At 46.4% G+C, this 14,006-nt stretch overlaps 1 protein-coding gene across 2 annotated transcripts in view; it reads right to left on the bottom strand.

Moving 5' to 3' along the window:
• LOC120113374 (serine carboxypeptidase-like 18) overlaps positions 1-4,722 on the bottom strand; it is a 37,883-nt gene extending 33,161 nt beyond the window's left edge. Inside the window, exons 1-5 of one of the 2 annotated variants that reach the window (XM_039134514.1) lie at positions 4,564-4,722; positions 4,337-4,482; positions 3,879-3,955; positions 3,685-3,807; positions 3,484-3,586 (exon numbers count right to left, since the gene is read on the bottom strand). In XM_039134514.1, the coding sequence (XP_038990442.1) occupies positions 3,484-3,586; positions 3,685-3,807; positions 3,879-3,955; positions 4,337-4,482; positions 4,564-4,679 (565 nt within the window). In that variant the 5' untranslated portion in view covers positions 4,680-4,722. The remainder of the gene's footprint in view (positions 1-3,483; positions 3,587-3,684; positions 3,808-3,878; positions 3,956-4,336; positions 4,483-4,563) is intronic. The other variant, XM_039134513.1, reaches the window with a different exon arrangement.
• Positions 4,723-14,006: the final 9,284 nt, after the last annotated feature.

The raw sequence follows: 14,006 nt of genomic DNA, 5'->3' as shown, positions 1-14,006 counted from the left end.
CTTCTTCTTCTGCTCCTGGGATTGGAAAGGTTTCCCATTGTAGTGATGGTTAGGGTTTCTACGGTTGTAGGGTTTCTTTTTGAAATGCTTATTTTGGTTATGACGGAAAGGTCGGTTCTAATTTTTCTTAGGTGAGACCTCTACATTATAAGCATTATTTTTGTATCCAGTAGAGGTTTTACTCCTGAGCCTATGCTGCTCTTCAATTCTAATAGAGTTCAAAACTTGGATTAGGATGAGACCTCCTTGGGTATGGCTCAGAGTCTTAACAAAATCAGACTGAGAATTAGATAGTTTATCTATCAGACAGGTTACCTAGAATGATTCATCCAAATTAGTTCCATTAGCCCTAAGCTGGTGGATCAGAATTTCAAAATCATGACTTTGGTCATTCATAGGCTTTGAGTCCACTATCCTAAAGTTATTGAAGTCGGAGGCTTTGAACCTCTTTACCCCAGCATCATCAAGACCATATTTGCTTTCTAGGGTGTCCTAGAGTTCTTTGATACTCTTGGTTATGTAATAAATGTCATACAGCCTCTCAGAAAGGGCATCTAGAATTCTATGGATGCAATGATAGTCAATCTCATCAAGTATCCTATAGGGTGTGCTGGTGGAGGCAGAAGGTTCAGTTCGGAAGGAGGATGAACTCGGGTTTGGGTTGCGGTAAGTAGCAGGTCGTGAAGCAGTTGGGTTAGACCCATTATCAACTTCAATAGTGCTCTCACCTATGGCTGTGATCAATCCTAATGTGGTGAGCCAAAACCACATTTGGTTCTGCCACCTCCTAAAGTTATGGCCATCAAATTTTTCAGGTTTGGCACTAAGATGCTCACTAGTGTTAAAGGTCATAGGTTCTAAGTTATAGAATATAGAAAAGAGGTAAAAACTTGTACGAAGGAAAAAAGTTTATGACAAAGAATTGCACCAATATTTATATTGAATTTTAGATGTCTAGTTGATATATCCAAAAAATTATAGCCAGATCAGCTCCAGATCGGTGGTGGAGCACTAGGCTCACTTGAGTACCAGCCTTTCTTAGGCACATATGCCTTTTTGACAAGCTTTTCTTCGACACTATTAATTAGTAGATATAATCACGAGATATCACAAAAATTTAACTTTTCGAAAAGCCTAAGTGCAAACGTAAATTAATTATTCTGGATTAACCAATTTTCGAATTTTCATTTGAATGAGATCTGAAAATTACTCCTTGAGGAGTCCAAATGGAGGTATGATAAACCTCTTGAAGGTTAAACAAATTATTACCTTATTAGAATAATTGATTACCTTATTAAAATAATTGATTACTATGTTTGTGCTAGCAAGACAACTATTGTAATTAAGATCTAATATGTCACAAATGTAATAGAGAATTCAATGAATTATATATTAGAATAATTTATTATCTTATTAGAATAATTGATTACTAAGTTTGTGCTAGCAAAACAACTATTGTAATCAAGATCTAATATGTCAAAAGTGTAATAGAGCATTCAATGAATTATATATTAGAATAATTTACTACCTTATTAGAATAATTGATTACTAAGTTTGTGCTAGCAAAAAATTATTATAATCAAGATCTAATATATCACAAGTGTAACAGAGAATTTAATGAATTATATATTACTAACAAAAAAAATACTTCTTTGGAGTGTTAGCAATATATCACCTAAATAAGTAAAATAAAACTATAATTACAATTAATAGAATAATCTTAAAAGGAATTATATATATATATATATATATATTCTTTGGAACCAAAAAAAAATCTATTTTAGCACAAAAGAAATCTATTCTATAGAACATGTAATAAATTTAAATCATAAATTGTAAATACTACTAATCTACTAATATTAAATTTGAAATAAGGTAAATGGAGATAGCCTGAATGAAGGCAGGTCGAAGCGCATTGACGCTGTCTCAAAGAAGTATTTGCTCCCACATATGGGTCTCCCGGCAATCTTCCTCAGAGTACGACGACCCAAAGCTTCTTCTTTGGTACGTCTCGGAAGAAACCAACACGAACCCGATCGGACTTGCAGATCCAACAAAGAAAGAAAATAAAAAGAAAATAGAACTTCGCTGAATGAAGGCGCAAAAAAAATAAAATCAGAAAATGGCCAAGAGGAGGAAGAGCAATATTCTTTTTCAGAATTTCTTTTCTCTTTCTTTTCATCACGAAATAGGAGGAATAGGGGGGTTTTATGTTTTTATAGCCTTCTTGGGCCAATGTCTCGTTGGCCCAAAAAGGCAGCAAAGGGCCAATTTGCGGACGCGTCCGCGCCTTCCGCAAACGCGGCCAGCCCGCGGACGGCGCCAGGACGCGTCCGCACCTTTCGCGGACGTGGCCAGCCCACGGCTAGTGCCAGCGCGTGCCCGCGAGCGCATGCAGACACGCGCCAGAGACGCGCGTCTCGGGCCGCACGCCAATGAATTTTTCCTAACAAATTTAAGAAGCAAAATAGCCTGTATAAAGACAGAGTAACATCTATTTATGATTTCATGAAGTTTTATGGTAACACCTGTATGCAGACATACTTTTACATGTGCATGTGTCTATCCATATGTCAAAGAAGCTAATGCATTTGATATAATCAAACAAGCAACAGTTCCAGTAAAAGATCATCTGAAAATTCATATGGTTGCAAATGTGTATATTTCTGCTATCAGTCAGTTGTCACATCACAGATTAGCAGTAAAAGGCTCTTATGCTGTAGAACATCCCTTTTCTCAAGTAGTCTTGTTGAACGCATCAGGCATTGCTCGCTTAACTAGTTTCCTTAAAAGCTTATAAATGCATTGTTTCTCAAAGCATGCTTGACTTACTTGCCTATTTTGATGTTTGAAATACTTCTGCTTATATACTGATGTAATAAAATCATAAAGATCTTTTCTACTACATCCTAGGATGGGGTTAGTTTTTATTCTCAGAAATCCCGTCCATACCCACATACGAAACACAAAATTGTGGATAAAACAACAGTTTATTAGTTGCATTCTCATTGTCAAGCTAACTTTGCCAATGCTGGTCCCAACCCAGTTGAGAAGGTGAAGATTTGACCTTAGATTCTCAACCAGTCTTAACAAGCAGCTAGAAATACAAAATCTATCCTAATTTGACATTCACCTTTCATAGGAACAAATTTTAACAAGTATTCATAAAGCAAGCACTTCATGGACATACTTATCCACACCTATAGTTTTTGTCAGCAAAGGTGAAGGTTGATTAGTCTTGGTATGACTAGAAAGCTTCTCGTTTCTTAAACATCCACAGTTCCATTCGGAACATTCTAAATCCACACCCACCCAATCCCCACCCAACCAAAAAAAAAAAACTACTTACAGCCTCACAGGCTAGGTTCATAAGATCAGCCATTTACATCAATTCCATAAAGTACTCATTAACTTTGGCACCATAAAAACTTTGAATTATTTCATATTTTAGAAATGTGCCAAGAGGGAAGAAACTCAATTTACCCTCTGATATTGCTTTCGTGACGACTGGAACAACCTTCCCAGCATAAGAATCACCGGAAATGTAGAGAGGATTGGAAAGGAATTTTGCGTGATCAACAAACCACTGCAACAAGGTTTGGAATCAAAAAGTAGGCTGCATGCCTAATTGAGTGCATTAATTCCTAAACATTTGTTAAAAAATTCTTTGAAATTTGTATCCACCTTTCTGAGAAACTTGTAGGCATGCATGGACCAAGCAATGTCCCCAGTTGCGTAACCTTCTGGTTTTCTTGAGAACGAGAACCCAGTTCCAACTGGGGAATCAAGGAAGATGATGCTGGCTACCTGAAAACAGTAAACAATCAAGAACAGTAAACAGAGATAAAGAGGAAGGGGGCTGAGAGAGGACTTCTCACCTTTGTCCAAGAGTATGGATGATACACTAAATTTGGCAAGCTCCCATTGTATTCAGCAGTCACAAATTTTAGAGGACCTGTTTACAGAAATATGAAGATTAAGATAGAAGGTACATCTCTTTTTCTTTACTTTCTTGAGTAAAGATGTGTCAGCTGATTTTATTCACAAAATTTCAAAGAAAGACAAAGAAGTGTATCCTGTATATAATGTAAGGAGTAAAGGTTGGAAATTTTTGCAAAACCATGGAGTTAATTAAGATGAGCAATTTGGCGCAAAGTTCCTTTTTCTGGGGTCTAATTACATTAAATATCTCTCATCCGATAAGACCAAAACCCTTTGCTTTGTTTTGCTTAGGCGGCTCTTATTATAAATACAGCCAGCAGAGTTCGAATACTGGAGATCATGAAAATGTGCAGGGATGGACAAGTAAGAGTCCCAGAAAGTAATCAAGACCAACCTATTTCAAAGACCAAACCACTGAAGGCAGAGCATCCTGGTCCCCCAGTGAGCCAGAGAAGGAGAGGGTCTTCACTCGGATTCCTCTCCGACTGTATGAAGTAGTAGAAGAGCTCCAAGCCGTTCTCCTCATCCACACTCACATACCTTAATGGCAGCCCCCAAGTAAAAAAAAAAAAGAAAAAGAAAGAAACATAAACACAAAAAAAAAAAAAAAGCTGAGCTCACCCTGTTTCCAGATAGAAGGGCAGAGGCCCTTGGAAGCCCGGGAGATGGGTGATGATAGACGCTGAGAGAGCAGTTGAGCTTAGGTAGTACAGAAAGAACAGTATTGTGAGAGCCATAAGAAAGGGAGGATATCTTGCCCTTAATATATTGGTGGAAAAGAGCCTCAAGGGTCGCCCACCATCCCTGTTGCACCGACCGTCCCTTCCTTGTCTACCACGATGGCACGATTCCAATTATTAGCTGTCACCGGGAACGTGGGACACGTGCACAGGAATGGAGTCAGACTGGACAACACAATTTCTTGCGAGATGTCCTCAGCACAAGTTACTTGAATGGATGAGGGACCATTTATCCAATTTTATAAGGGCGGCATGGCATCTAAACATTTTAATACTTTAATAAAACAATATTTTTTTAATTAAAATTTATAACTAAAATCCTTGGTAAACCAGATGGGCTGGCAATTTGTCTGGATCAGAGCCCTGCTCATGGCGAAAATGATGAGCACTAGTTTTTGCTACTGGATAAATTGGACACAAATAAAGAGCCTCCTCTCCGTCAAAATTTGACCCACCAAGAGCTATAGTTACAGTGCAAATTGTGAGACCCTGGAACTGGGCCCGGTCCATTTGACCGGCCCAGTCCCAAACCTTGGCCTCACATGCAACGCACGTGAGGCAACGGGATGGAATTCCTTCCATCCCGAAGAAGAAGGAAGTCCTGTTTTTAGGGCTTCCTCTCTTTCTCCTTGAGGCCACCGAGGAGAGCCACCACACCAAGAAGAGGGAGAAGGGGGGATCCTTCTTCCTTGGGCTGCCGGCCGAGAGAGAGGGAGAGAGAGAGAGAGAGCGCCGAGCAGCCAAAGCACGGACGACCCTTTTCTCCTCTGTTTGCCGCCGGAGAAGAAGAAAGCTGCCGGATCTTCGCCGAGGCTGAGGTAAGGTTCCTAACTTCATATCTTTGTTAAACCATTTGAAAAAAAAGAAAGAAAGAAAGAAAGAAAGAAGAAGAGAGGGAAGAGGGGACTTACCCGTGTGCGGCCGCGAGCACCGCCGACGCTGCGGGTCCCCGCCGCGAGCTCTTCCTCTCTTGAGCTCTCTCTCTCTCCTCCATGGGAAGAAGAGAGGGTCAGTTGCCGCCCTTCCGAGCCCTCTCTTCTCCAGGGGACGGAGAGAAGGCCGACCACCGCAAGTCGCGGGCACCGCCGACCGGCCGCAGGCGCCGCCAGCACCGCCGGCCTCTGGCCGCCACCCCTTCCAAGCCTCAAGATGGGGTCGCGTCTTCCCCTCCATGGTCGCGGGAGAAGAGGGGAAGAGAAAAAGAAGAAGAAGAAAAAAAAAGAAAGGAGAGGAAGCTTCGTTAGGAGAAGGAAAAAGAAAAGGAAAGGAAAGAAAAGAAAAGAGAAGGAAAAAAAAAGAAAAGAAAAGAAAAGAAAAGAAAGAAAGAAAGAAAATAATAATAATAATAATAATAATAATAATAAAATAAAAGGAGGAGGGTGGTTTACGGGTATGAACCCAAATCCGAATCCGAACCCGGGTTGCTAGACACTTCTGCAGGGTCGGCCCTGAAAAAATGTTAAAATTTAAGTTTTATATATATTATGATTAATTTTAAAAGAAAATATAATTTTTGGATATTAGGTTCTGCGAGAAATTTGTGAGATTAATTGGATTTGTTGTGGATCGCGTTCAAGGTAAGTAAAGAACTGCCTTTTCTAGACTCTTCATTTATATAATATTATTTTTGCATCGAATAAATTGTTAATGAATTTATATGTGATTTATGAATTTTACGAGATGATGCTTTGAATGAAAAATGGATATGTAAATTGGAATAATATTTTTCGGACTATTGTTATATTACTGTTTTTGCATCGTATATGCATATTTAGATCGGATTATGATATATCTATTATGTTACAAAAGAATTTTGATGTGCATCAAATTTAGAACTCTCAGCCTGGCTATGTTCTGGACCCTGCCAATAGGGGGTTATGCATTGGCAATACTGGCCCCACCACAGGGTATAAGTGTGGTATTCTGGCCCACTCTGCAGGGTATAAGTGCGGTTCTATTTCTGGCCTAGCCACAGGGTATAAGTGTGGTCGTAACTAAAGGCTGATGAGATGAATATGATTTGTTTCGAATCAGATTTTTGATTATGTATATAGATATTTGAAAAATACGAATTTTAATGAATTTGTGCTTGAAAAGAAATTGATTATGTTATTATGTTGATTCATCGTACTTTGTATTTATATTTTATGTTATTATATAAATTGACTAATTAAGGTGTTTATTACTTACTGGGCTGTCTAGCTCATCATACAATTTCTTGTTGTTTTACAGATTCTGAGAACTAACCTATCGGGGATTTAAAATGAGAGAGCGACTAGAAGAACTGAAGCACAAGTTATCCTAGATTAGGCTTTATTTAAATTGATGTTTTATCTTTATTATTCCGCTGCGTATTTAGAATTGTGAGACTATATAATTTGGGTCAGTCAATGGAGTAAGATTGCATTTATTTTAGTTGAATTATTTTAGATATATATATATATAATTGAGATGTTTGGTTAAGATGCCTTGCATGCTCGTGGGGAGAGTTTCCTACGGGTGTGCGGCGGTTGGCGCGGACCCCCGGCTCGTGATCTCGAGCCGGGGGCGTGACAACTTTTATGGTATCAGAGCCAGATTGGATAAATTATGAGATAAGAAAATCTGACATGACATGAGTGTAGACGGGTAGACACTAGGGACATTGGGACGTTAGTTTATGATGATTGTAGCAACCATTCTATATACTTGTAAGGAACTGGTAAGCTTATTATTGGCATGCTGCTATCTAATAGACATAGGTCAGGATGCCTCCACGTCGGATGAGAAAGACTACTTGCAGAGCTACTAATAAGGCACCCAACCCGCAAAATGACAGCACACCCCAACAAGTTGGTAACATCCCTCAGTAGGAGAGAGTCGTCAATCTTGCTAGTGATACTCAGACAGGACAACAAGAACTGGGCCTAGGCCAGGTTATGCAGACCATAGTGGGCCTTATGCAGATGCAACAGCAGTTGCTTCAACAACAAGCGCAGTTGCCCCAGACACAACCACAGCAAGGACGAGGGGAACAGTGTGAACAGCGTAGCAGTATAGCTGAATTTTAGAGGCTGGCCCCCTCCAGCTTTCAAGAGGACTACAGAACCGTTGGAAGCAGACAATTGGCTTACAGAGATAGAAAAAGCATTTGCTATCTTGAGATGCCAGGATGATGAAAAGATTTTGTTTGCATCATACATGATGCAAGGTGAGGCATTCAACTGGTGGCAGATGTTGGAACATAAATATGAGCAGGATAGGGAGCCACTCACTTGGGAAAGATTTCAAAGAGCATTTTATGATAAGTATTTTTCTCGGAGTGTAAGGACGCAGAAAGAGCAGGAGCTTATTCACCTAAAGCAAAGAAATATGAGTGTTGCAGAATATGAAGCCAAATTTACCAAGCTAGCCAAATTTGTTCCAAAGTTAGTCGAAGATGAACTAGATCGAACGCATAAATTTGAGATGGGACTAAAGACTGAAATTAGAAAATAAGTGGTACCTTATGAATTGACTACCTATGCAGCTGTGGTAAATAAGGCTTTAATAATTGAAAGGGAAGTTATTGATGAACGGTTGGAAAGGGAAAGAAATCAAAAGAAGAGAAACAGGACAAATGAATTTCAGGGCAGAGCAATGAAAATGCCGAAAGTTCAAACAAGAAATCCATGAGTGACAACCTTAAGCAGATGAATATCAATAAATGTTCTAGATGTGGTAGGGCTCATGCTGACAAGGATTGCCATTGGAACACCGATGCCTGTTTTAGATGTGGTAAAATAGGTCATAAAATTGCAGACTGCCCACAAAGAAACGAGAATAGATCTACTTAGGCAATGGAAGGAAGCCAGGGGCCAAAGACTCAAGGAAGAGTATTTGCACTTACACAGCAAGATGCACAGGCTTCTGATGTGTTGACGACAGGTATTAATCTAGTGCCAATATTTATTTCTATTTATTGTCTAACCATACCCACTACTCTTTGTTAGACAACTCATTATACTGCTAGAAAAGATTAATAGTTACATAACATTTTTGATTAATTGTCAAAAGAAGAATATGAACTTTTAAATTTCGAAAGTGTTCACATGGATTAAGACATAATAATGAATGTACTAATAAGTAAGTAATTCTAAAAAAAAAAAATCTAGACTTGACACGAGTATGTTGAGGGTTAAATCAGTATGTGCAGAGGAAGTGTGGTGAATGGAATTAGTTGACATTGGTCAGACAAGATTACTTTGATTTAAAAAGTGTTATGACTTGATTTGAAAGAAGTATTTCCTACTCTTGAATTGCATGTACGAAAATTTCGTGGACGAAATTTTTTTTAGGAGGGGGGAATGTGAGACCCTGGAACTAGGCCCGGTCCATTTGACCGGCCCAGTCCCAAACCGTGGCCTCACGTGCGTTAACGGGATGGAATTCCTTCCATCCCGAAGAAGAAGGAAGCCCTGTTTTTAGGGCTTCCTCTCCTTCTCCTTGAGGCCACCGAGGAGAGCCGCCACACCAAGAAGAGGGAGAAGGGGGATCCTTCTTCCTTGGGCTGCCGGCCGAGAGAGAGAGAGAGAGGGAGAGAGAGAGAGAGAGAGAGCCGAGCAGCTACAGCACGGACGATCCTTTCCTCCTCCGTTTGCCGCCGGAGAAGAAGAAAGCAGCCGGATCTTCGCCGGGGCTGAGGTAAGGTTCCTAACTTCATCTCTCTGTTAAACCATTTGATAAAAAAAGAAAGAAAGAAAGAAAGAAAAAAAGAAAGAAGAAGAGAGGGAAGAGGAGACTTACCCGTGTGCGGCCGCGAGCACCGCCGACGCTGCGGATCGCCGCCGCGAGCTCTTCCTCTCTTAAGATCTCTCTCTCTCCTCCATGGGAAGATGAGAGGGTCAGTTGCCGCCCTTCCGAGCCTTCTCTTCTCCATGGGACGGAGAGAAGGCCGACCACCGCAAGTCGCGGGCACCGCCGACCGGCCGCAGGCGCCGCCAGCACCGCCGGCCTCTGGCCGCCACCCCTTCCGAGCCTCGGCATGGGGTCGCGTCTTCCCCTCCATGGTCGTTAGGAGAAGAGGGGAAGAGAAAAAGAAGAAGAAGAAAAAAAAGAAAGGAGAGGAAGCTTCGTTAGGAGAAGGAAAAAGAAAATGAAAGGAAAGAAAAGAAAAGAGAAGGAAAAAAAAGAAAAGAAAAGAAAAAGAAAGAAAGAAAGAAAGAAAATAATAATAATAATAATAATAATAATAATAATTGTTACGGGGGAACTTAGCCACCATGCCCCACGTGACCGGCACGCGCGCCCAGGAAGACTACGGCAGCCCCTTGATCCAGCAATCCGACCCCGAGTCGGACATCTTCGGCTCCGCAGCCCGACCCCGAGTCGGCTGCCCCTTGATCCAGCAATCCGACCCCGAGTCGGACATCTTCGGCTCCGCAGCCCGACCCCGAGTCGGCAGCCCCTTGATCCAGCAATCCGACCCCGAGTCGGACATCTTCGTCTCCGCAGCCCGACCCCGAGTCGGACATCTCTCGACAACGACAGGCTATTCCCCAGAGGCACGCCGCAGCCTCCTGCTCCACTACTCCCTGCAACGGTTGTATCTGGCGCTGCTCCACGATCCCCTGTAACGGCCGTACAAGGCGGAGCTCCACTACGCCTTGTCATGTCCGTACCCAGCGCTGCCCCACGACGCCCTGTAACGGCCGTGTCAGTGGCAGCTCCATCGTGCCCCACGATGACGAACCCCCCTGAAAGACCCCCCAGCCTGGTATATATGCGGCTGGGGGAAGAAGGGGGGGTAAGCAAGAACTTCCAGAGCATTCTCCTACTTGCTACTATTATCTCTCCTTCTCCTCCAATCTCCTCTGACTTGATCGTCGGAGGGCCCCCACTACCCCAGTGGTGGTGCGAGGCTTGCTTGCAGGTTTCCCGGTGAAAGGTGGAGCGCAATCAACACCAATCAAGGCAACTCAGACGGAATCCCGTTCACACCGCTGTGCCAATCGTTCTCGGTTTGGACCACCAGCAACAGTTGGCGCTAGAGGAAGGGCCGAATCTTATAGCGATCGTAATGGCACGGCGAGGTGGTCGTGGAGCTTCCAATGCCTCCGGTCGCGGGGCCTCTCGCGCCTCCGGCCGGGAGGCCGCTGCGTCTCCAACACATTCTCAGCAACACTCCACCGCTCCACCTCCCATTCAGATGGTCGAAGCCGCTCAGTTCGACCAGTTAGCCCAGCAGGTTCGCACCCTCGCGGAGGCAGTGCAGAACCTGCAGGGTGTGATGTCTCGGGCGCCGCAGCGGGCCCAGGAGCCGCTACTCCCTGAGCGCTCACCTGTCCTCCTCAACCCGCGCTCCTTCCTCTCCCATGGGGAGGAGCGCCGGCGCGAGGAAGATTCTCGAGCACGGTCCATTCTGCCGGGACCTTCCCATCGGAGCTGCGCGGGGTACGAAAGGCGGGCCCGGGCGCGTTCCCAGACCCCCCAGTCCTCAAGGAACCCGCGCTCCAGTCGGTCCCCCTCTCGGTGCTCCTTGTCTCCCACCCATCGGTCGCGCTCCCTGGACCGGCGGGTGGACGATCTCCACCGACAACTCCAAGTCCTGAAGGGCCACTCCAAAGATCCCTTCGCCGACTTGGAGATCTCCTTCCAGCCGGCGCTTGCCTCGAGGATCCTGCGGACCCCGAATCCGCCGGGGTTTAAAATGCCGGCGATCGAGCCCTATGACGGGGCGGCGGACCCGCGGGATCACGTCGAGAGTTTCAGGACCCTTATGCTCCTCCACGGAGCATCAGATCCTCTCCTCTGCAAGGCCTTCCCGGCGACCCTCCGTGGCCCGGCAAGGGCGTGGTTCGCCGGCTTGGAGGCTAACTCAATCCAGTCCTTCGACCAGTTTACTCGCCTCTTCATCACCCATTTCGCCGTCAGTAGCCGGCGGTGACTGGTCTCCGACTCCCTCTTTGATGTCCGGCAAAACGAGGGAGAAAGCTTGCGGGATTATCTTACCCGCTTCAACAAGGCTACGCTGGAAGTCCGGAACCTGAGCCAGGAGGTGGCTCTTTCAGCCCTGAAGCGTGGCTTCCGAAAGGGCAGACTCACCTTCTCCCTGGACAAACGCCTGCCGCGGAGCTTCCCGGAGCTGTTGTCCCGGGCGAACCAGTATGCGGACGCCGAGGAAGCGGCCGCCCACCGGAGCAAGGAGGCCGCCGAGATCCCTCCAAAGCTCGGGAAGAAAAGGCGAAAAGAGGCACACCAGAGGAGGAGCCCGACGCCTCAACGTCGGCGCAGAAGCCTGTCGCCGGCGAGGAACCACGGTGCCCTACGCCCTCGTTCTCCGCCCCGACGTTTCAACCGGTACACTCCTCTCCTGACTCCCCGGGCCCAGATCCTCATGGAAATCAAGGGGCGGGAGGACCTCCCGGTCCCGAGACAGATGAAGAGGATTCCTGGGAGGAGGCCCTCTCGGGCGTACTGTGAGTACCACCGGGACCACGGCCACGACACCGAAGACTGCTTCCAGCTTCGGGACGAGATCGAGGCTCTCATCCGCCGAGGGCGTCTCGGTCGATATGTGAACGACCGACGTCCCCCCGCAGACCCGCGTCCGGCCGACCCGGCCCCTCAGGAGCCTCGGGAGCAGAATCGACCCGTCGCGGGCGTGATCCACACTATCACTGGGGGCTGCCCCCGGCCCGAGAGGAACGCAGGGGGCTCGACTGAAGCGTCAGGGGCAGCCGTCACAAAGAGGCAGAGGGTCGGTAATGTAATCACTTTTTGTGATGAAGATGTAAAGGGGGTTCAGACCCCCCACGATGACGCCATGGTGATCTCCCTCACTATGGCAAACTATGATGTAAGGCGTGTTCTTGTGGATAGTGGAAGCTCAGCTGATATTTTGTTTTACGAGGCCTTCCAAAAGATGGGCTTGTCCAGACAATTGTTGCACAAAACATCCACCCCCCTCATAGGATTCACTGGTGACGCTATCTCGGCCGAAGGTGTCGTTGAGCTGCCTGTGACTGCGGGCGTTGCACCCGCAGAAGCCACGGTGCGGCTCGGGTTCTTGGTCGTCCGTGTTCCCTCGGCCTACAACGCTATCCTCGGACGACCCGGACTGAACGCCCTTCGCGCGGTGGTCTCTACGTACCACTTGCTCATGCGGTTCCCCACGGCGGTCGGGATTGGAGAGGTCCGAGGTGACCAACCGACCGCAAGGCAATGTTTCCTAGCAATTCTCAAAGGGAAGAAGCCCGTAGAAGCCTTAAGCGTCGAGTCCCTCGACGCCAGAGACGAGGTGGCCTTGCGGCACGGGGAGCCGGCCGAGGGTGTGATCGAAGTTCCCCTCGAGGAGGGTCGCCCGGACAGGACGATCCGGGTCGGCGCCAATCTCGACCTGGGAGCTCGGGCCCGGTTGGTGGAATTCCTCCGAGCCAATGTCGATGTGTTTGCCTGGTCGGCGGCCGATGTACCTGGAATCGACCCGGAGGTCATTTCTCACGCCCTCAACGTCGACCCGACCCACCGACCGGTAAAACAGAAGAAGAGACACTGTGCCCCGGATCGGATCCGAGTGGTCGACCAGGAGGTAGACAAGCTCTTGGAGGCAGGATTCATAAGGGAGGTCAGCTACCCCGAATGGCTGGCGAATGTCGTACTTGTCCGGAAGGCGAGCGGAAAGTGGAGGATGTGCGTCGACTACACCGACCTGAACAAGGCGTGTCCCAAGGATAGCTTTCCGCTTCCGCGGATAGACCAACTGGTCGACGCGACTTCCGGGTATCAGCTGCTGTCTTTCATGGACGCCTTCTCCGGCTACAACCAGATAATGATGGCTCCACAGGACGAGGAGAAAACTGCCTTTATAACAGACCGGGGGCTGTACTGTTACAAGGTAATGCCCTTCGGTCTGAAGAATGCTGGCGCCACTTACCAGCGCCTCGTCAACAAAATCTTCAAAGAGCAAATCGGCCGGAACATGGAGGTGTACGTGGACGATATGCTGGTGAAGAGCCGCCGTGCAGACCAGCACATCGCGGATCTGGAGGAGACTTTCGCCACCTTGCGGAAGTTTCGCATGAAGCTGAACCCAGCGAAGTGCGCCTTTGGCGCTTCGGCCGGGAGGTTCCTCGGTTTCATTGTCAACCAGCGGGTGATCGAAGCCAACCCGGACAAAATCAAGGCCATCCAAGATATGTCCCCTCCGACCAAAGTGAAGGGGGTTCAGGAGCTCGCTGGGAGGGTCGCCGCGCTCGGACGATTTGTGGCAAAATCGGCCGAACGCTGCCAACCTTTCTTCAAGGTGTTGAAACGCCCAAAAGACTTCCTCTGGACGGCCGAATGTCAAGCAGCATTCGACCAGCT

This window comes from Phoenix dactylifera, chromosome 16, assembly GCF_009389715.1.
Source record: "Phoenix dactylifera cultivar Barhee BC4 chromosome 16, palm_55x_up_171113_PBpolish2nd_filt_p, whole genome shotgun sequence".
NCBI lineage: Eukaryota > Viridiplantae > Streptophyta > Magnoliopsida > Arecales > Arecaceae > Phoenix > Phoenix dactylifera.
This window is presented reverse-complemented; position numbering and strand designations above follow the sequence as displayed.